The sequence below is a fragment of the Aspergillus flavus genome, chromosome 5 (assembly GCF_009017415.1).
Source record: "Aspergillus flavus chromosome 5, complete sequence".
NCBI lineage: Eukaryota > Fungi > Ascomycota > Eurotiomycetes > Eurotiales > Aspergillaceae > Aspergillus > Aspergillus flavus.
This window is the reverse complement of record NC_092408.1, coordinates 1103462-1125252: the sequence shown is the minus strand read 5'-3', so window position 1 is coordinate 1125252 and position 21791 is coordinate 1103462. Positions and strand designations below refer to the sequence as shown.

The 21791-nt window shown below is 47.8% G+C and overlaps 9 protein-coding genes across 9 annotated transcripts; 2 read left to right on the top strand and 7 right to left on the bottom strand.

Annotated features, from left to right (window-relative positions):
* Positions 1–49: 49 nt before the first annotated feature.
* F9C07_2203772 (C4-dicarboxylate transporter/malic acid transport protein) lies at positions 50–3761 on the bottom strand (the record flags this gene model as incomplete). The annotated part of the gene is made up of 7 exons (XM_041292721.2): positions 50–205; positions 267–552; positions 606–902; positions 949–1317; positions 1375–1444; positions 3302–3524; positions 3591–3761. The coding sequence occupies 7 exons, from the start codon at positions 3759–3761 to the stop codon at positions 50–52; spliced, it is 1572 nt and encodes a 523-aa protein (XP_041147371.2).
* Positions 3762–5273: 1512 nt separating this feature from the next.
* Positions 5274–6558, bottom strand: F9C07_6559 (putative arabinan endo-1,5-alpha-L-arabinosidase A; the record flags this gene model as incomplete). The annotated part of the gene is made up of 4 exons (XM_041286273.1): positions 5274–5409; positions 5459–5544; positions 5606–6079; positions 6295–6558. The coding sequence occupies 4 exons, from the start codon at positions 6556–6558 to the stop codon at positions 5274–5276; spliced, it is 960 nt and encodes a 319-aa protein (XP_041147369.1).
* Positions 6559–7416: 858 nt separating this feature from the next.
* On the bottom strand, positions 7417–9791 carry F9C07_2072875 (fungal-specific transcription factor domain protein; the record flags this gene model as incomplete). Its single annotated transcript, XM_071508783.1, has 5 exons — positions 7417–7689; positions 7909–8703; positions 8762–9449; positions 9500–9646; positions 9709–9791. 5 exons carry the CDS (start codon positions 9789–9791, stop codon positions 7417–7419), a joined length of 1986 nt encoding a protein of 661 aa, XP_071364321.1.
* A 238-nt stretch (positions 9792–10029) lies between these two features.
* On the bottom strand, positions 10030–11851 carry F9C07_2284580 (uncharacterized protein). The gene has a single exon (XM_071510705.1). It carries the CDS (start codon positions 11789–11791, stop codon positions 10385–10387), a length of 1407 nt encoding a protein of 468 aa, XP_071364320.1. The 5' UTR covers positions 11792–11851; the 3' UTR covers positions 10030–10384.
* A 963-nt stretch (positions 11852–12814) lies between these two features.
* Positions 12815–13960, bottom strand: F9C07_6562 (uncharacterized protein; the record flags this gene model as incomplete). The annotated part of the gene is made up of 1 exon (XM_041286271.1): positions 12815–13960. One exon carries the CDS (start codon positions 13958–13960, stop codon positions 12815–12817), a length of 1146 nt encoding a protein of 381 aa, XP_041147367.1.
* Positions 13961–15311: 1351 nt separating this feature from the next.
* Positions 15312–17817, bottom strand: F9C07_2258553 (phosphotransferase family protein; the record flags this gene model as incomplete). The annotated part of the gene is made up of 9 exons (XM_071510138.1): positions 17170–17817; positions 16511–16672; positions 16435–16481; positions 16258–16411; positions 16080–16201; positions 15702–16028; positions 15592–15644; positions 15501–15555; positions 15312–15476 (listed from the first exon to the last, which is right to left on the bottom strand). The coding sequence occupies exons 1-9, from the start codon at positions 17312–17314 to the stop codon at positions 15312–15314; spliced, it is 1230 nt and encodes a 409-aa protein (XP_071364319.1). The 5' UTR covers positions 17315–17817.
* On the bottom strand, positions 17436–17624 carry F9C07_6565 (uncharacterized protein; the record flags this gene model as incomplete). Its single annotated transcript, XM_071511483.1, has 1 exon — positions 17436–17624. One exon carries the CDS (start codon positions 17622–17624, stop codon positions 17436–17438), a length of 189 nt encoding a protein of 62 aa, XP_071364318.1.
* Positions 17818–18427: 610 nt separating the features above from the next.
* On the top strand, positions 18428–19916 carry F9C07_1635571 (uncharacterized protein). Its single transcript, XM_071508270.1, has 2 exons — positions 18428–19387; positions 19451–19916. Exons 1-2 carry the CDS (start codon positions 18633–18635, stop codon positions 19755–19757), a joined length of 1062 nt encoding a protein of 353 aa, XP_071364317.1. The 5' UTR covers positions 18428–18632; the 3' UTR covers positions 19758–19916.
* A 263-nt stretch (positions 19917–20179) lies between these two features.
* On the top strand, positions 20180–21709 carry F9C07_2258551 (F-box domain protein; the record flags this gene model as incomplete). The annotated part of the gene is made up of 3 exons (XM_071510137.1): positions 20180–20205; positions 20373–20673; positions 20728–21709. The coding sequence occupies 3 exons, from the start codon at positions 20180–20182 to the stop codon at positions 21502–21504; spliced, it is 1104 nt and encodes a 367-aa protein (XP_071364316.1). The 3' UTR covers positions 21505–21709.
* Positions 21710–21791: the final 82 nt, after the last annotated feature.

Sequence of the window (21791 nt, the reverse complement as noted above, 5' to 3'; positions counted from 1 at the left end):
TCGGCCAGAATCAGGGTCTCAGCCAGAACAAAGTTCTGAGGCGCTTGGTCTATGCTTCATCATTCGTCGCATCATCCTGACTATCTTCGAGCTTTTCTTTCAAGTTTTGCAGGCACGGCGCATGGAATAAAACCCCATGCCAGGCTCCGTGCACGGTACGGGTGGCAACCACCAGCCACAATAATATCATCGCGCTGCTTAGTATCTGTCTCCTGTCAGCCCCCTTTCCTTTCCATGGTCTTTCAAAATTGTCTGCGGCAACTTACCGTCCCGCAAACCTTAAAAAACATTAAATTCATTTCCTTCCCCAAAAGGATAGTATTGGCCGCATATACTCCGAGAGGAAACGTGAATCCCCACCAACCCATGTTGAAAGGAAACGGTGATCGATAGTAGATGGTAGCGAGCGCGAAAACGAGCCAAATCAGCCCGAAAGACCACATCAACAGAGACAGCAAGAGACCGAGGACGTATGCGATATGGCCGACAAGTGGGTCGATTGCGTTGGATTCGTCGAGGAGCTGTCGCGCCACCTTGCCCAGGTATAGGATACTACCTCGGCGTCAGACTCATTTTCTCAAGGTCGTATTGTGGCTTGCACTAACCTAAAACCCCCAAAGCCAAGTGGCCCCAGTGGCAGAAAGCAACTCACGATAGTTTCCCTTGATGGAAGCTTGTGGACCGCCAAACGCTGGTAATAGATCACCAGGATTATCATGGCCATTGGCGTAGACATGCCCCACAGCACATAGGATACGATCACCGTTCCCATGGCGTGCTGCGCGTTTGGCAAAATATCCGCGATCTCGGCTCCAACCCCGGACGCCACGATTGTGGCAGCGATCGGCAACAATTGCAGTGCGGTTATTCGCTCTAACGATGTGACGTAATGTTGCGATATACTGCATATTGTTAGCAGGCAATCTTTAGAATATTGAACAGACTTACAGAATAAATGAGAGTGATGCCGTGACCGCCGCAGCTGCGACCGCATCGATAATCCACAGCCCCCAGGCCGTTGTCTTCGCCCAGTCTCCCCACTGTGGTACGCAAATAAACACCCACAACTCGATCAAGGTGGCAAAGCCCATGGGACAAGTTGCCAGGAATAACGAGTTAACTGGGTCTTGTATCATGACCTTCCAGATTTCAGGATAGAGAGTATAGCGGAGAATTGACATGCCGAGCACGGTGAGGAACAACAAGGCATTCAGAACAAAAAAGGCTATGGCTATGTACTGCAGCGCGGCATGCTCGAAAGGCATAAGATGGAACAAGATTCCGGCCATGCCTGTCCCCATTGTTGTGGAAAACCATCTATTGCATCGTTAGTCACTGTTCCTTTGCTGCTGCGGCGATGAAAATTCAACACACGATGGACTAAAGTTGCTGACGATTCTCCGCCAACCTGCTGTGTACTTTAAGAGGCTTTTGCGTTGAGGTCCTGAATGAGGACGTGAGTCACTGTCTTTCATTCTGAAGAATCGAATTCTGCGCGATTATTCAATTGTGGGCGAGGAAGTATTATCCAACTGAGGGTTTTTGAAGACAAATCTATTACTTTCGTGGTTTCGCAGGTGTGTTGGAGTAAAGTTGATACTAAATACCCAATTCCATGGTTTCTGATTAAGTTCCCTCGGCCGAGAAATTCTCGTGACTGTCTTGTACCCGAAGACCGGCGAAGGCCGACACCCAGCATTCACTCCGCCTCGCCTGATAAATGTCTCTAGAGCTTCTAATATGAAGATTTTCTACTAGATCTAATGGCGGTTTATTTGCCTGACAAGTCAATTGCAAGGTGGGAAGTTGGCTAGGTGCTGGAAAACGCATGGTTCAGGCACCTAATCAGAACCATGCCCTCTTGCCATGACAAGTATCCTAAAACAGGGTGTTAGAACAGATGAATATTACACAATCATTCTGAGATTAAATGATAATCTCTGGACGTTGGACATCTGACATGGATGAAGCTGGATATCCAATCGACTGGTCCACGTTTATAGCTTGTGAATATATATTAACCGTGCTTGTTCGAGTGTTTGCATAGCTTTTACGACGACGACATTATCTACATCGGATTATACTGTCACAGGCTAGACCATTCTGCAGATCAGAGACACTGGGTAATTTCTCGTACGAAACCTTTGGCCAAGTTGGATAAAAATTGACTTCCATGTTGAGGTGTCGAACTGCCATGAGGCCCGGGGTAGAGAGGAGAAAAGGGGTTCAACTCAGTTCAACGTCGTGGTTGAACCCCTTTAAATGGAAAGTGCCAAGCCTAAGGTTGCCGAGGCATCTCAGATCAGTATTCATTCTCTTCCATAGGACATTTCATCGGTGCGTGTGTAGCTATATATGGCTCTCTCGGTCTATAGTAAAGAGGCGTATAATCCTTCACACTTACCCCCACGTGTTCTGTATATTAGTATTGGACAGAATCTTGACAGACATTAGTACATATAATAGAGAGATTATATTACTTACCAGACCAGGGAGATTGGCGCTTATATCTCACAAGCGGGGAAATAATGAATACGAAATGTGAATAAGATAACAATAGACAATGAGATGGTAGGATAACTTTAGATAAACTCCAGTACTATGCGGCGAGTAGGTTCCTCTGGACCCTCTTCAACCCTGTAATTATGGGCCAACCTGCACAAAAACTACCTAGCTACCATTTCTCCAAACCTCCCTCTAAGACATACTGTCAACAGGTTATCCCGAATAATCTCCTCCTTCCTCATCTCCAACTCGGCTACATCCCAGTTCGCTGCTACATATCTGCCAGAGAGGAAGGCTTTGTCTCCAGTTGAAAGCCACACTGCCGTACCACCTGATAACCCAGCAGTGTCTCTCATGAAAGGCTCTAACCACAAGACACTGGAGCCCATATCTGTGAGGACCATACCTGGGTGGAGGCTAACAGACGTGATTCTGGGGTACTCATTTTTGAGAAACGCAGTGAACTGAGTAATAGCTAGTTTCGTAAGGCAGTAAGCACTCATCCCTTGGGCGACAATATGACCTGCGGCTGAAGTCACATTGATAATAGTTGTTGGGTTTGCTGGATTTGGTCCTGTCATTCGCAAAAATGCTTTGGTGACATTATATGTTCCTCGGACGTTAACCTCCTTTGAAAGCATATTTAGCTAGTATTCATCATGGTCCTGATACTCCATGGCGCCATTATCTTTTAAAGAGCTGGGAGAGATATGTTAACAAGGGGAATGACTTACATGGGTCTCCCACCATTGACTAGAATTCTGATCCGTAATTGTTCCCTGCGCAGGAAGTACACCTGCATTGTTGATAAGGACATGGGGAATGCCAAACCGATCTTTAATTTTATCAAAGGTGTCCTTGACTTTTGCCTCGTCACAGATATCAAGGGCGATTGTCAACACGTATGTCGAGGGATTAATATCTTTAATGAGCTTCTCAGTCTGAGCCAAATTGATAGAGGATCGTGCCAAGAGGACGATAGCATCTGCATTGGCACGAGCGAATGATGCAGCAAAGGACTGAAAAGGGTGTTAACGAAAATGGAAATCCACTTCCTCGTTATAGGTTCTAGAAGCAGGACATACCGATCGTCCAAGGCCACGGCTACCGCCAGTGATAACAATCACCTTTCCAGCCTGGGAGAGCTCGGGGCGGGTGGGGTCAATTGCTGGATAAACGTCTCGATAGGTCTTCCTAGTGAAAGCATCGAGTTTCACATAGCTGTCACAGTCAAGTTCATTGGTAGTAATATCCATAGCTTTCTGTCTAATATAATAGAGACTGATATGAGAAATGTAAATAAGAAATCGCGTAAGCTGCAAGAGCTCAGGAGCGTGTCTCCAGATATTTATATTACTCTTCCATTTTTTGTTATTTCTCTTTCTCTTTGAGAATCATAGATGTATGCACACGACGGTACTTAAGCATAAAAGTCGTGTCGTCAGTTAGGAAATCTATCACCGACCTAGATCCTGGCATATTTTGCTAAAAGCTTTCTATACTGTATATTAAGGTTTCGAAATCAATGCTTGCACAGAATAAAGTTGTCGAGACAGAGTCGAGAGCGGTCCACTTGGCAAACTCAAACAATTATTGCCCTATAGCAATTCGAACATCTGTCGTCCATCGTCAGCTATAGCGGGTATACATCCGCCATACGATGCTTTCTCTGTCATATGACATACCTGCCTCCCACCCGCCGTCTCGTTCATGTCTCACGTTTCCTCAGCATCTGTTTACAAATATTGTCCTTCAGATTGAATGCCTTGTTTTTAGTGTTTTGTTGATATGTAGGATGTTATCCTATCTTATCACTCAGCAATACCATGGCGACTATATCACTTTGACTTACCCGTAACCTAACATAACCTTGGTACCTCTTATATGAGGGAGAATATACACGTATTTCCATTATACCGATAATTATTCCGAGGTAAATGCAATATTTAAAGTTGTGCGACCGCAGCAAAACACGTATAGATTTAACAAGGCCGCGTTCGAGGAATGATGCTTTATGGCCGTAGATGAGATAAAACATATCCATACCATGTTAGGGAAATGATATCTATATACTACAACATAGCTATAAAGAAGAAAAGAAAATGAGAACCACTAACGGAACTCAAGGAACCGAGCCCACGATCACCAACCCATTACGCAGCGCAACAGATCATCACAACGACTATCACCGCCTATCGCAGGGGACACAAAAGCACATCTCCCACTTCTCATTACACCAGAATCAAAAAATGTTATAACCCACACATGAGTATCGCGAGGTTCCGTCCATGTCCCGTGTGGAAAGTAAGCTGTGACGCACTAAGTCACAGCGCCGAAGATCCATGTAATCCGATGATCGCACGGGCTACTTACTATTAATAGCGCCCTCGGTACTTGGCCGTGAGCGCGAGTATCTATAAGGGGTAGCTTGACACGATTTTTGGGATGAAGGAGGTGATGGGTTTCTATCACTGAAGATCTTTGTGTTGCTGTGCCGTCTATCCGATGGGTCTGTGTCCCTTGAGGTGCGATAGTAAAATTTGAAAGTTTTGGCTCAGTCGCATAAGATATGTATCATGAGTGTTAAATGTTGAAATCGTGCAGATACTGGAATGTTTTGCTCTGGATAAGCCAAACTTGTACAGTGGGATGAAAGATAGCCGAATTAAGAAGATCAACCGACCAGTTTTCTCTGTTATTGAGATATATTCTCCACAAAAAGCTGAAATATGTACAAAGTTCTTCTCGCCACCGGAAAAGGTAGCTTCTTAAACAGAAGGCCATCCGCTCGAGAAATCGATCGCGTTCCATCCAAATAACTTCTGGGAGTCAGCATATCCGATGGTGGTATCAACGTAGTGATAGTAAAGCACAGGGCCAAGGTTCGGGTCGGTGTAGACACCCCTACAAAGGTTAGTAAATATGAACTCAAGTAGAGATTGTTGCAACATACTGTCCACCAGGTCCATAGACATTATCATGGCTCTCAAGAACGACGGTACCACCGCCATCCGTGCACGCAACACCGCTCGCATCAACCTACATTATTAGCCGATCGTCTTCAGAATGGCAAGAGTAAAAAAGAAAAGGAGGCACTCACAAAGTTTCCAGTCGGCGTACTCGACCGACAAACCTTGATTTTATACTCCTCCCCTTCAGCGGGTCTACTGGTATCATACCCACAGCACGTTCCCCATGAGTAAAACAGGTAGTAATAATCTCCATATTTGTAGAGATAAGCACCCTCGACTGGATGTGTAGTAGCCGGATCGAAAGCAACGTTAACCGGCGTTGACGTCGAAGACGTGGCATCTCCATTCAGTGTAACTTGGAAAATGTCCTGCCAGAAGGATCCAAATGTCAGGTAGTTGGCGGAGCCGTCTACTAGCAGGTTCGCGTCGATGGCGTTGTATTGGTCACCCGTTGTGGATGTAACGATCGAGCCCTTGTCGGTCCAGGTACCTTCCTCCATGGTTTCGGACGTTGCGAGACCGATGGCGGACTCTTGGGTACCGAAGCTGGACACAGCGTAGTAGAGGTAGTAAAGGTCACCCACCTTTTGCACGTCGGGTGCCTAGGAGTTGTCAGCGGCATGATGCTTGTTAGTGAGTGCGGGAAGATGAGTATGGACCGTCCATTTCAACATCGTTTGAAGACCCCAGCGAAAATGCGGAAAATAAAGAAAAAAGCAAAAGGTAAAGGTAAAGGTAAAAACTACAAAACAAGATCAAAGATCGAGGGGAATAAGAGAACTCAAATTAAGGGATGATAATAAAAATAGATACGCACCCAAGGATCATATCTCCCCGAGTTGTCAATCGAGGATCCACCAGGTAATACAGATCCCAGAGCTGTCCAAGGACCCTCAATGGACGAAGCAGAAGCAAAGGAAATATTATTCCCTGTTGAGAACCGATAGTACGTTCCGTCGCCATTCTGGATCAAGGAAGGGTCATGGATGTTGCAGGCACCAGAACAAGCCCCCGGGTTAGCGTAACCATGAACGACTGCAGCCCGTAGAAGGACTAATGCAAGAGACGATTGGAGATACATGGTTAGCAAAGATAGAGAGATGGGTGGCTTGAGGATTTGTTTCCTCTACGAGATGCATGGTGCTATATATACTAGAGACTCAGAGTCTTGTATTTGTCTCCGTGTGTATGTGCGCGCAGTCTACCTGAAAGACGTGCCTTACTCCACCGGAGATCAACGAAACCATCTATTCGAGGAACGCAATCCTCCGCTGTATGGCCTCCGTGTGCCTCCAGTAATGTCCGACCCGGTTGTTGGTGCTGAGACGTAGTGATCTATAGTACATGCATTATATGCATTGTACAAGTGACCGGTCGTGACGCGGAGACAGTCCATTGTTTGTATGTTTCATTTGCGCTCCACTCGAAGCCCCGTCTGAGAAAGTCAACCGCTGATATGTCCAATATGAATGATATACGAGAGGGTAGACCGCATCTTCTGGGTGATGGAATAACCCCTCCCTCCCCACTAAGCCAAGAAATGACCGAGGCACGCGTTTAGACGGTCTGTCAGCCAGTCACCAGCATGAACGCCTCACCCAGCGACGGAGAAATTACATCATTGGGGTCTTCTGAAGGCCAAGGTAGAACATCTGTGATTGGCCCGTATTGGCAATCGTTCAGGAGTTTTGCCCATTATGGTAATGGAACACACCCCCAGTCACGGGGATTGCTGATCGTCTGGGCTTGGGCAATTACCCGAGTGGATTCTTCAGGCAGACACCTCGGGATTGGGGTGCATTAGCTTCACACTATTTGGCTCTCGTGCATTAGACTAGTTCCACCAATGGCAGGGATACTTAGACTGGTTTAGGATCCGGGTTAAACTTACTACACTAAGAACTATTTGGTAAGCCAACTCTCAGACCGCCACCTTCATCTATAACAGGCCAGCCATTACACGGGTCAGCGCCTCGTTCTCGGCGTGAAACGCGTCAACCCCTTCACCCCCTGCACTAGCGCCGTCCGATGTGAGAGTCTCGTCGGGGGGACCCGTCTTGGGATCGAAGTAGAGTCCTCCAGCCATCTCAAAGAAACTGGTCAAATCGTCACAGCTTTCGTCGGTGTTTCCATAATTAACTGGCGCGGTGACCGGTGGAGAGGACACGGACCAAAGGGAGGCGGAAGGTTGTGGAGTCGGGATACCGGATGGCTGGTGCTGGTGCGACGGGAGTAGCGGAGACTGCGACAAAGTGGATTGATTCGAGTCATGCTGCCCATGGCTGAAACGAGATAGTACCTTGCCAAGGTTTTCCGGCGGCTGTCCGTGCTTATAGGGCGATTTCCCGACATTTAACTTAATTAACTTCAAACTTCGAATGATTTTCTGCAGTCGTCTTGAGGTTCTGGCCCGAGTGGAAGACTTCCTCACCATGTCGACGGCGGCGTAGAATTCCGCGCGACAAACATTACTGAATCGAGTTGGTGCATGAAACACGGCGAGGAAGAGCGCGGCCAGCGCCGAAATTAGGAAGTAATTGAACGGCTCCGGACGCTGAAAGTAGATATCTGAAACACGAGTGAAGTAGTCTAGCATGTGGATCGTACTTTTCGCAGTCTCGACGGCGATAGATGCACCGGAGACATTTGTCTCAATGCTCTCGCTACTGAGCAAGTTTTGGCGGTACACTAGAATTCGAAGCTGGTTCGCCTGCAGTGCAAGGAGAACTTGCAGCATCATCATGTTATCGTTCTGAACCGAGTCAGGCGATGACTGTCGTGATGGGTCAAACCGTAGTTCCTGTGGAATTGATTGAATCCATTGCTGGACTTGGAAGTCAAGGTAAGAACAGTAATCCGATGTCGCTGCACGCGATCGACTGCCCCAGCCAACGACAAGTCCCCATATCTTGCCGCTGAGCCGCGCGTACGAGATCATACAAGTCAGGTAAGGTGTGGCAGTTCCCGGCTCGGGAAGGTTGGTGTCCATGTCTGTGTCTTGAATCGCGAATGGAAGGCCGGTACCAAAGGACCATTTCCGATCCAGCACGTAGATACACCAAAATAGACGGCTAGCCCACGTCCATTGTAGCTCCCCTGGGAACACCCCTCCTGTTCTATACCAGGTCTCCTGGCAGTGTAAGCCTAGTTGCATTGAACCCCGACACGCCATTCCAATGCAGCGCCACGAAATGACTTCATCGTCCCGGTATGAATGGAATATTGACTTTGATAGGATTACTGTTAGCCATGTGTGAAAGGGACAGAGCAGATGGGCTACACACCAGCAATGTCAATATAAGAAGCTCTTTCATGTCAACCTCAGGGATATTAACGCGAGTCGCAAAACGATCCTCAACACTTTCAGCCAACACCGCCGCCCGTTCACTCCGCCCGTGCGATTCAGTCAGCAAGGCAATTGCCAAGATGATTTTCAGCACCTCAACATCGCGTGCGAAAAACCAATCCTGTTCCTCCGAGCTCAGGATCTGACGAGAGTCATCTCGAAAGAAATCGACAATGTACGCGCGCATACTGTCCAGATCGACACATGGATACATCAAGCCCACCGTATTTTCATAGACCGTCACCAGCCTAAGGGCTTCCGTCTGCCCTAGATTTCCTAGTGGATCATCGGTTGCAAAATCCACGTTGGGCGCTGCAACGGGACTTGGTGCAGCCGTGGACTCAAATTCATCCTCGTCGTCCGAGGGCTTCCGACGCGCGGTGAGACCGAACTCCGCACTCGTGGGTCCAACGTGATATGGTGACATGGGCCGGTTCATGATACGCTGTAGACCAGTATTCGCCGCTTGAGATGATACAATCGAAGCCGGCCTCGGAGTGGGATTGTTCGCGTTACTGTTACTCGGCGAAGACGATTCGAGCTCGCGCAATCGAGCAGCCATCGCCCGCATCTCACGCTGAAGCGACTCGATTTTGCGATCAACTGATTGGAACCTCGCAGATACCCTATTCTGGTCAACTGGGAGTGGCCAACTCAGATATGAAGCCCCTCATACCCGTCATCGTGTGGTTCCTCCACTGAGCTCGCACCGTTACTCAACGCATAAGTACCAGGCGTGTAAATGCATGGCACGCCATCACGGGCGCAACGTGAACACGTTGGCTCACCGCTGCATTTTAATTTGCGCCGCTTGCATTCATTGCTGCGAGCATTTGATCAGTAAATATCTTCCACTGTAGCTTTGCGGCAAGATGAGAGACGTACCAAGCCACCTGAGTGTATTTGGCTCGCTTTTTCCGAGGGGGTTCCGAGGTCACGTTGCTGTGCGTGGGAGATTCCGACTGCATGGGTGAGATCTAGAGAGATTATCTTAGTCAATCAGATCCTAGAATAGGCCCTTTTGGATTGGTTGTATGATTCCGAGAGGTGATCAGGCAATCGTGGTGCGGAATGACAGGGTCAACAAGAGTGATGGTGAAGTGCAAAAGTGGAAGCCCATTCCGAGCGATCCCGACGCAGTAAACCTTGTTGCCTGAGATTTAATCACCACTTATCTTATCGCCACAGCTTATCTTATCGCTACCAGATAAAGGAGTAAATATTTCTTCATATTGATCAAAGTACTTCCCGAGCACCTATAAACATTGATATCGTTTTTGAAATAAGAAGCAGAAACGGCCTCCCTCATAAGCCACATTCACAGTAAGTGCGGCGCCATCATTATAAAGAAATATCCATAAGGCAAGTCGAATAAGAATTGACGAACAACTTATTCCGTGCGGCAGTAGATCACGAGGTTCGAATCGTCAAGGTTTGGAGTAAGAATAGTCGAAAGTCATGAGTTCATTTCTCGTTAATCTCGAATGACGGCTGATCAATGCTGATTGAACCTTAACATTAGGGAGTCTCTCGGGACAAAGCAAAGTGCAGGAGGCTTGCATTAATACGTCGCTACTGGAGGAACGCATTGATCCAAAATGGTGGGATCGTCGATGAAACCGTCCATTCGTATATAGTCCTTCGCCCCAGACACGTCACGTTCAAGAATGACGCCGGGATGTCCATCAACTGGCTTTGTATCATTGTATGTTCGTGCCATGAATGACATGAGGCTCTGAAGAACTTGGATTTTCTTTACATCTGATGCAGTACGGGTGACCCTTAGAGCCTCTGCGAATATCGCGGGCATATAGTAGAGGATTACCGCGTCTTCGCCATTGCACCCGTCGACGTTCAGTCCAGTAATGAGCTCTTCTTGTGTAGGTTGCGGGAGCTCTGTGAATGCTTTCTCAAACAGTTCCGCTAGATGTTTATCCGCTACTCTACCCATTGCGCAAAGGCGGAGAAAGGCCCGGTCGCTGGGGTTATTTGTGGATAATGCATGAAAGCCTTGCTCGGCCAGTAGCTGACCTCGATTTTGCAGGACCGTATTATAAGCGTCACGCACTGAAAGCGTTTTGGAAATGACCTGCTCCAGCACCGGGTAGGCGGACAAGAAGGACTTGCAGACCGGCTCAATCATGCGAACAGCACCACGCGCGTCAACATGAGCCCCTGCCCCGGAGACATCCAGCATAATCTCAAGGTACTTCAGCTTAAATGCCTGCGGTTGTCCTTGCAGCATGAGAATACTCTCCAGACTTCCCGGGACGTTCTCACCTTGTGTCAGTTGTGGAATGTTGAGCTTTGCTCCGACCCGCACCCCCAGAAGCACCTCCGCCCGCTTATCCTTCGTGAGTAAGCCCAGCGGTTTACGAAACCGACGCAGCTGAATTGCCCTGGCCAGAACCTCGTCATGGTTTGGCTTTCTGCCATCTTTCCTTTCAATATCCTCTTCTAATTGAGGATCTTTCCCCACGTCTCCCAGGATCAATGATACAACCAAGGCCAATATATCATCCGTCGTTCCCAGGATGTTCCGCGCTAACTCGCGAAAGCTTTTGAATGTTGGTATAGACAGCTGCACGGCACTGGGTTGATGCGCTGTAAACGCTTGATGGTTATCCTCGAGAAGCCATTTTAGAGACAGAAAGTTAACCACCGTTCGGTTTATCTCGGCGTAATCCTCACCGAAAAGAAACTGCGACGGCGTAAGGCCTTTCCCATCTAAACTTCCCTTCAGAGGATCCCCGTCGCCCTGTTCAAGTGTATAATCGACGCGCTTCAACCGTTCGAATTCGTTCTGGAACTGGAGGTACAAAAGGTGCACGGCTTGTTCGTCACTCAAAGAGACCAATTCGCCGCGACGGATGATATCTGCTAATTCCGATCCATTATCGAAATTTTTGACTCTGCGCAACCAAGAGATAATGCAGTCGAACGTCGAGTGGAAATTCGTTCTCGGCATGGCTGAGTTTTCGGACTGTGGCGCAGGGCTGTCAGGGAGGAAGTTGGGCCGTCAGCCAGCGCATTTGGGGGAAGAGGGGTTTATGTAGGATGGAATTTATCCTTTGAACTCCGCCTCGGTGCGCCCGCGCTAAACGCAAGCCCAGCCTCAAATGAGATGAATCGCCCTTGACAATAGTCCGATGTGAGGTGTTTGCAAAGATCATGTTGACTTTGTCCTTATACTGTCATGGTGGGTCATGAACTATTTTCACCTGACGACAAATATCGTAATTCAACTAATGGTGGCTCCAGTCAGGGACAGACTCAAGTCAATACCAAGCCAAGTGGAGTCCCCTCGGTGGCTAATGATCGTCACGCTGATGACCTGGCATATGATGGCCCAGAAAGTGGGAGAAGAAAAACAGAATAAAAGCAGGGAACAGCTGGTATGGTTGATAATCACTCTCATGACTATTCGAAAGCCCGTGTTCTTTTCTACTCACAGCCTTGTGCTCGGTAGAGAGATCTTTACCGAATATCGCATAAGATAAGCTATGCTACTGGCCCACAGCGGTGAGGGCGAAATATATTAGCCAGCCAATAGAAGGGATAAACTCATGCATGGAGGAAGCTCCGCCACTTTAGAACTCCGTTCTAGGTGTGTTCGGTGCCCCGTGCCCACTCTACTGTGTCTCCCGGCCGTGCTCCTCGTCTTGCGACCGACTAACTTCCTAGGAGGCTAGGATAGCCTTTTAAAACATATTATTCTGAATAGAAGATCATCTAGAGGCTTAAAAGCCAAATATTCTATATAGTTTTACATTTGCATTGTTGTATAGAGAACCCTGAGGTGATTATGTGTAGACTTCACACACCATGGAAAAGAAATATAGTTTGTAGTCTTGTAGGCTAAGTAATGAAAATATTTCACTTTTAAACCATACTTTCCTAATTACGCTAGTAGTTGATCACGACGAGTAATATATGTATGTATCGCAAGTGCAGAAATCGTATAGAAAGAACACTCTTATACAATAAGACATCAATCCTGGGGAAGAACACCATTCTGGTTCTGCAGTTTCAGAAGATACTCCGCAATTATTTCATCTTTCCTTCGCTCTGCCGGCCAGTCCTCATTTTCTTTCAAAGCGTTTTCGCATGCTTCCTGTAGCCATTTGTCCCAAGCTTCTGTTTTCGGGGCAATATTTGCCCTTCTCACCCAGTCAATCGACTTAGTCTCCAAAACGGCCAACCATAACACTTGCGTATAAGTTTTAGCAAAGGTAGGCTCTGGGGTCTTCCTCTTATATCGGCTCGTATCCCAGACATCACTGGGTTCAACCAACAATGCTAACCCCCAGTACAGGATGTTCAAGATAAAGTACGCAGCACCCACGGCGATCTGCATCTTCTCGGTGCTATTGCTGAACATAATCACCGAGGTCATCAAGAGAAGTGTGCTCATAGCCAAGAAGGCCTGCCGCGCTTTGTCCGGGAGATTATACTTGCAGGAATCCATGCCCGTGTACAGTTCGCGGACCACTTTCTCATTGGCCCGTACCACAATGAACCCTCCTCCACGAGTGCGAATCACAACGTCTGCAGGGGGCAGATTCGTCCCCACGCTCCGTTTCGGTGGCTCTGGTAGCTCTGGAGACCACCATGCGGAAAGGCTGGCCGCACTAGTGGACAGGGCCATGGTGCCGACCCCGACCAGCGCTACACCGTCATGGATTACACCGGCGAAGACTAAGAGGCCCACCGACATGAAAATAGACAAAATGGTAATTACGTTAAGGAAGGATTTAGTTTTGATGCGGAGTTTGCTTGGTTCTGCCTTTTCCTCGTCATCGTAGTTGTAATCAATTTCGTAGGATCGGAACTCGAAGGGTTTGATGTCTTCTATCTTGTGTAGTAGATTGGCGAAGTAGTTTAGTTCCGTAAGAACGGTCCCAGAATGTACGCCAACGACGTCGACATTTTGAGTTGAAGGTAGACGATACAGTCGACTAGTATCTAGAAGGGTTTCGGGTGCTGGCAAAAGACGAGGAAAAAGACCGAAGCCTGAGGCTGTGATGGCGGGCATATGCTTTTGCGTGGCGGAGCTGCCAATGACAGCGAGAAGAATAAGAATGTCAAAATGCCATTTGGACTCTTCCGAGTCTAGTTTCGTTGGGAACCAGCCCATTTTCGAAGTTGTCCCTGACACGTAAAGGATGATGAACCTCGTCTACTGGAGCGCGAAAGCAGCCCGTAGACGCCGCGAACATATATATACGGCATTTTGACATACCCCCCAATGTCCGATCGATCGTGAAGCTGAACCCGCCCTTCTTTGGATCTGTTTGCTAAACTATTCGGGAAAGTTGATGGGGAACGCGCCAGGTCATCAATGCAGGAAGACCGAGAGTGGAGCCCGGTCGAATCAATATGGAGGATGCTTGATGAACCACTAGCGGTGTGGGGTGGACTGCAGTCGATCTCGATTCTATTGGACTTTCAATTTAGGAAAGGAAGCTAGTACTTCAGCCGTCGTGCTTTAGTTGGATTGTCTGTTCTTTGGGGAGTTCGGTCCGCACCTTACGTAGCCACCATAGAATAACTGGCGCTTGGGCCACACAGGTAGGAGAGAGATATGCGGGGTGAGCGCTAGTAGCTCAAGCACCGCCAGTCAGCCTCGTCCTCTGTATATTCGCATGATTGAGCTTGTCAACATGTACAAGGACGATACATGATGAACCGAGTCTACTCGGTGAGAAGCACAGCTAGACTTGTTTTGTCATGCTCTGCATACCTAGCAGGCAAGATGTCTCCACAAAGCTGTGATCTGTTCATTTTCCTTTTCCCTAGTGATCCTATAGGGATTCAATCTCTTCTATCCCCAATCCCGACCCATCCAACTCTAGACCCCAGTCGGGAGATCGTCGGATGGGTCGCCGCTCGACACTAAAGGAAGTGGATACGATGGTCGGTCATATCATAAAACTCGCACTTGCCTCGAAATGGCTCCAAGTGACGAGCTGCATCACTACCGAGAAAATAAAGACCCACGGAAAGCAAAACCTATGACCACCCCAAGGTTATGCTCGTTCAGTTGATGTGATATATCAAGGAAAGAGAAGTGATGGACATACATACGTGCATAGTACATAAACTGTGGTGGCTACTGTCGCCGGGGCAACACATTCACCCTCCATATCATAAACAGACGTACGTCTTTTACAAGTGCTGATTTCAGTAAATCAAGCTCTTTTGTAACTAACCGGTAAGAGTATTTCAACTTTGTATCATGTTTTGTTCTGCTAGGTTAGCAGATTTATGATTTGACTTGCGAAGACCGGAATTTATGCAAAATTGGGCTTTACTATGGTAGCCCATTCATCGGCCCTGAAAAGGCTAGTATAGAACAATCAACCGCATCGTCTCTTGATGGTTCAATCCAGTACAGGACTGATGAGAAAGATGCGGACCTGCTAATACTGTACATTGCTTGAACTAAGACCTGATTACACGACGGAATTGCGGACCATCGACGGTATCTACCTCCTCTGGTTCCAAGCTAGAGCCCTCATTTTAACCTGCTGGAGCTTTTGGCGCACAACCAGTTCCATACACTGGCGCTCTTCACTCAGAAATCCAATCCTCTTCTCCCATCGATTTTCCTTGTCAACAGTGCAAGAACCAAAAAATCGATGGTCAAGTTTCTTCCAGAAGATCGTATCAAATACGAAATTCTTTCTCGCTGCGTATGTGACCCAAAAGTCGCCACCAACCCAAGTCTGTCTCATAGGACCAGAAAATCTCTGTTCCTATCTTAACCTGCCTTGTTGCGTAGCTATGTCCTCGCGTTCGGTAAGAACTTTTAAGGATGTCTGTACACGAGTTTAAAATGCCGTTGCCCAAGCGTCTATCCAATCTGGTCAGTACACGGGCTGTTCAAGAAGCAACCACCATGGAGGTGCGTGAAAAAGCTCAACCGGTGCTACGTATGTGAACTCCCAGTCAATGACACCCACAATCTGCAGGCTTTTATTAACCAGTACATTCGAGGGACGAAGATCGTCACACCACAGTGTAAAGGGACCGTGGCCATTTGTAGATTGAGTAAGTCGGCCCTCCCTGGCAAGCTTGGAGAAAAGCTTTCTGGCGACAAACTTGCGCCGACAATCATTTGCGGAGTCTACTGCGTCATTTCGCTGATGGGACAAGTGTTCAAGGTGTAACTCGGCAAGGGCATTGAAATAGGTGGATGTCGCCTCAAATGTGGTAGTTGGCAATGTCGATCATGGCAGAGTTCCTAAACGGACAAGTTCATTTATACCGATCGATAGCGGCTGGCGTCTGACTTCCCATGTGAAGTCGGCAACCTGGGCAAGAAAACCGATCCGAGGCAGTGATAACTGTGGCAGCTGGAGTAAGATTCTGCCAGCTGTCCGTACAGCATTTCCAGCTTGTCAATGTCGATCGATGGATAGAGGATCGGACGATCTTCAAGATTGAGCGTTAGCGTATTCAATGCTCTGCCCAGATCGGTGTCGTGATCAATGTAATCCATCATGATAAACGGGCCTAAATTGAGAGGACTCTCATTCTTTATTTTCCAATGTAGGATAAACGGGACGGGGATCGAAGTATACTCCTGAACTGAATATACCTGATCACCGCCCCTTCATTTCTCACTTTCCCCTCAGGGAACATGGTGGCTTGGGCTTTGGGAAGCGAATTAGCGCTGAGCCACCGTCCTCAAGTTTCATTCGAAAGGATACATTGAATGCCCCTGCTTGAGGCTGACATATTTCAGTCGGGGTTTTCTTTCGATGCTTGACAATAAAATTGCCGATCGCCCTCAGAGTATCTGTTCTGAGTAGCTCTGGCACACTGGCATCTGAGGTAGAATAGGCTACTGGAAGGTAGTCTAATAGAGCAAAAAAAAAAAAGAAAAAGAAAAACAACGATAACCGAGCTCGTTAAGTGGCCGCTTCCGTGAAGAATTGGTCAAGTGAAATTGTACTTGCACGGCGATATAATGAAGTCACGACCAGGTGGTACAGAGAGCACAATGACTTGTTGCTAGTAATGACCACTTAAATGACGCCGAATAGCTCAAAGTCCTCAGGGTCGTGCACTCAGTCTTTGATTATCTCAGCCTCGATGATTTTCCCATCCATGATGCCATGGACATAAGAAAGAATATTGGTAATAGATCGTTGAAATACGTAGTCCATGAAAAGGGGTGAGCGTACCTTTGTCCTATTAAACTATATCCTTCTTTATACTCCCGCAGAACGATTGGAACTGGTGCCTCCAAAAGGACGACAACCCTGTCCCCTGATCTAGTGTTCGGTTGGGATAATCCTATATACCCCTTTCTTATCCAGAACATGCTTAAATGGCTACAATGCAGATTCAAGCTTGCAAATGACCACGTTTCATCAACCTCATGGTAAAGATACCCTAGCAGCTTCTCATCTTCCGCATCGTTAGGTGAGAATTCCATCCGAAATAACTTGGAACGCGGGCCAATCAATGACTCGTGCACCATATTGCACCATCACATAACGTGCAAGAATAGCCTCTTGAAATACCCAGACGCGCCTCTACCATGGACGGTCTAACAGATTGACCAGAGCTTCTGTCGCACCTATGAGTTGGTTCTTCCACTCTTAAGGGATAATATCCAGATCCCGGGCCCATCGGCCCGTCTCATCCTCTCCTTTCACGCCAGAAAGTGCCCGGGCACGAGGCTTTGGCAGCTCGTGTGGAACACCATCGCACTGGGGACAGTATGATTCGGGCTGGAAGGGGTAGTTGAGGAAGTAGTTGCAGTAGAGAGCGCTCTCGTACCCCTTCATAGCTTTCTTTTGCAGCGACCTAGTTCCCGAATGTGAGGGAGCTCGTGTTGGACTCCCGGTCAGGAAATGACTATTTTGGGAATTGACCAGATTCGGATTGTTCTGCAGGCGACGAAGGAGGTCGATGATGAGGGGATCTAGGTTTTTCGCACTGTGATCGGGGCCAAATGGCTATATTCTTTGAGCTAACTCAGAGCTGGGTGCACGCCTCAAAAGCTTTGATATAACTAGGAGAAAAAAGCACAACAGTGGAAAGTCCACTTGTTTCAACCCCCCAGACTACTGACCTCCCCACGTGTGGGTTGTGGGCAGTTAAAATCTCTGTGAATGTTCCCCTGGATTTGTCTCCGCAGAATTAAAGTTCAAGTCTCCTTTTTCATGGCAGCTATGCTGTGAAGTTCCTATTGGTTTCGGAAATTGTCCAGTGTAGATACGGCTGTCGTTTCCTTCGGCAACGGGACAACGAACGTTGCACATATCTTATGAAAGTGTAGAGGTCGGGAGGGACCGTGTCTGCATCAACAGTTATGGCTCCCTTTTCCCTCTGTTTAGCCAAATGTATGATTGTGAGTCCTCTAGCGCCTCGGTCACCGAACATGATGACACTAGAAAACTCGGCATGTCTCCGCTTTTATATACGTAGACCCGCTTGACTCTTCCAAAAGTGGAATTGTGGAGACGCCTTCAAGGGTCTTCCTGCCGCTTAGAAAACATCCTGTGCTACAGAAACGAGTAGTATTATGTGAGATCCGTGCAGCCTGTTCTTGATTGTTCTTCCGTATATCGCGTATTAAGAATGGCATCCAGGTGCTGATCTGTACGGGAGAACTTCGGAGAATATCTCCGCGGTAGATGATAAGCTAATCTTAGAAAGTGGATCCTATATCCTAATCTGATGGAGATGATCGACCAAGAATCTGGAATAGGAAGCCCAGTCGATGCAGGATTCACTAGCGTGGTGCTGTTCCGTGGCTCAATATAAAGTGCACCTTCCCTCGCAGCACCACGATGTTACGTATTAACCAGACTCTGTTCACAATGGCCAGCAATCTCACCTTCCCGGGGCACGCGTCCAATATCTCACAGATCCCCTCCGCGTTTGAGATCCACGATAACAGATTCTTCAACATCATCGGCTCGGCTCCTAAGCTCGAGGCCCTTCTCAAGAACGATGATGTCCCTTTTGCGCACGAAGCGAGCGTCTTTATCCCGTCTACTGACGAGTTATTCTTAACCAGCAACATCTTCACCGACCCGGTCACAAACCATTCGACTATTCAAATCTCTAAAGTCAAGGTCAATGCTCTGCCTGTTACCGGTGAAGTTATCAAAACCACGATTCCAATGGCGAACGGAGCCGTAAACCATGGCGACGGGATCCTCTTCTGCGGTCAGGGAAACCAAACCGAGCCGAGCGGGTTATACCAGATGTCAATCGACGCTCCTTATGAGGCGGAATTACTCGTCAGTGGCTTCTACGGTCGGCAATTCAACTCGCCGAATGACGTGGTCGTGCATAGCGATGGGTCGATCTGGTTCACCGATCCCATCTACGGTTCTAAACAAGGATTCCGTCCAAGGCCTCAGCTACCGAATCAGGTCTATCGTTTTGACCCTGTCACCCAGAATGTGCGCGTTGTTGCTGATGGATTCGGTCGGCCGAATGGTATTGCGTTCTCGCCGGATGAGAAGACGGTGTATATCACAGATACAGCATATACTCTGGGTGATGGGACCAATGATCCCACTGGTCCGTCCACCATGTATGTTAACTGTCTTATTCACCCGTTCAAGCTCGATTTGCCTTTGCTGATTTTCTGCATTAGTTACGCTTTTGACGTCTCTAGTATTAATGGAGAACAGTTTCTCACCAATCGTCGTGTTTTTGCGATGGCTGATACGGGTGTCCCTGATGGTATCAAGCTTGATATGGATGGCAACGTGTACGCTGGCTGTGGAGATGGTATAAACGTCTGGTCGCCAGGTGGCGTCCTCTTGGGAAAGATTCTTATCAAAGATGGAGCGGCAAACTTTTCCTTTGGTCATAGCGGCCAGATGTTTATTCTTAACGAGAACACACTTTGGACTGCTCAGCTGAGCCGTTCGGTGAAAGGCGCACTACTGAGGATCTGAGACAGGGTCGGAATTAAAGTCAAATGAGGGATCGCTCGCCCATCTACTAATATTAGATAACATGTAAACATATTAGATTGCCATTGCCTTTCTTGTCAATAGTTAACTAATTTACTGTGTTAACCGCGCATCCATCAATGCGGGGTTGCGGGGAACTGGACGTAAACACGACATTCGATCTCCCCTTTCCACATCACCCCTTGCAAATCATCCATTTCTCTACATCATGTTTCTCAGTGGATCACAGAAAGCTAGATCAGTTCGTCAGACTTATCTCGGGCCATCTGGTCAGAAACGCCTCTCTATTGTCGACCGTGATAAGCCGGATCCTGAAAAGGCATTCATCTGGAGACTCCCCCATGAGATCCTCGCCCATATCATAAATATTATTGCCTCAGACCCAAACCACAGTCCGGATAATCATGGCACATGGAGGCAGCTGTCTCTGGTATGCTGCCGATTTACGCCGATCGTGCTCCCGCTCCTCTATCGCCATCTTAAGGTAGAAACAGGACCCCCAAACCGATCTTTAAGGCAGTTACATCTTACACTTCAGGGCAATCCAGCACTCCGGGGTCACTGTAGAAAGCTCTATATACACATAAGGCATATCAGGCCTGCGGACGACTCGGAATTCTTCGTGGTGAAAGATCTCATCTCTTATCTCACAAAAGTGCAAATCTTGACCATTCATGGTGGATTTGACTCAAGTCACAAATCAGCCTGGAGTGTGCTCCAGCATGCCCTTCAGCATATGCACGCAATTCACTCCCTCGATCTTTGTCGCGAGATGGGCGGCCTTTTTTTACGCGATGTCGTAAAGCAAATTGATATACCATCGCTCCAGAATCTGTGCCTCTCCGGGGTTTACCCGGAGTCCACAAGTATGGAAACCTCTGTTCTGCTGGAGCCCAAGGTATCCCAGATAGCCCCACTCGTGACCGTATATGAGAACTGACCCTGCGCCTAGAAGTACCGGACCGCAGGATTTACCTCCCTGGAACTGACTGATTATGGGGAGAGTCCTGAGGCAACTAAGCAGCTTATCGCCTGGCCTAAATCACTAGTACATTTCTACCTCGGCAGCTTCTATGACAATCCCTTTTACATAGACCTTCCTATGCTTAGTGAATGGCTGGCAATACATAAGGATACTCTAAAGTCCATCGATATAGGGTCCCTGTCTCGCGGAGTCGACCGACGTCTTTTCAATGCATGTGACTTTCCCAAATTAGAAGTCCTCGCACTCTCAAGATGGCAGCTTGCAGGATGGAGACCACATCGTGATGAGGGGTTGACATTCTCCCCGTTGGATGCTGATTTGCTGCTTGGTGCCAGCCTGCATACTTTCACCCTGGACTTTACAGTTCATGACCAGCATTCTGAAAGCTGGACAGACTTTGGAGAACGAGAAGAGCACTGGGTAACACAGGTTGCCAGAGCTGCAATAACGAGAAAGGCCGCACTACGGAAGATCAAAATCATATTTACCCCAGATTATTGGACAGGTACGGAAGAGGATGGATATCCATGGGACCGCATGGATAGGATACATGATGAGATTTCACCGCATGGGTTAGTGCTGGAGTATAATAAGCCCGGCTTGACGAAGGAGGAGTGGCTGCAGGTACTTCGCCAAGAATCTTGTGCGCAATCAGATACCGAGTCGTTAGACGCTTTAGAGATGGAGGATTCGGAGAGGACGTATGAGGGAGGGGATATCAGAGAGTATTTTCCTCGTTTATGACCATGTTAGTCAATCTCTTTTGGGGTGGGTGAACTGGGAAAGCTAGCCAAATTATTCCGTATGTGACCCCTCGAAGGAATCACAAACATTGAGTTCTTACCAGCTAATAGCAGTCGAAGAATAGAATACATTACCCTTTTTTTTTTATTGAATGCTTACGCGAGATGCAAGCGACTCGTATCAGCCCAAGAAGAAGCCTACCCAATGAATCCTCAGCAAAACCACCCCGCATTCGAGACTAAGCATTGGCTTGCATTAGGGTACTACGATTCTACGAATCGAGACCT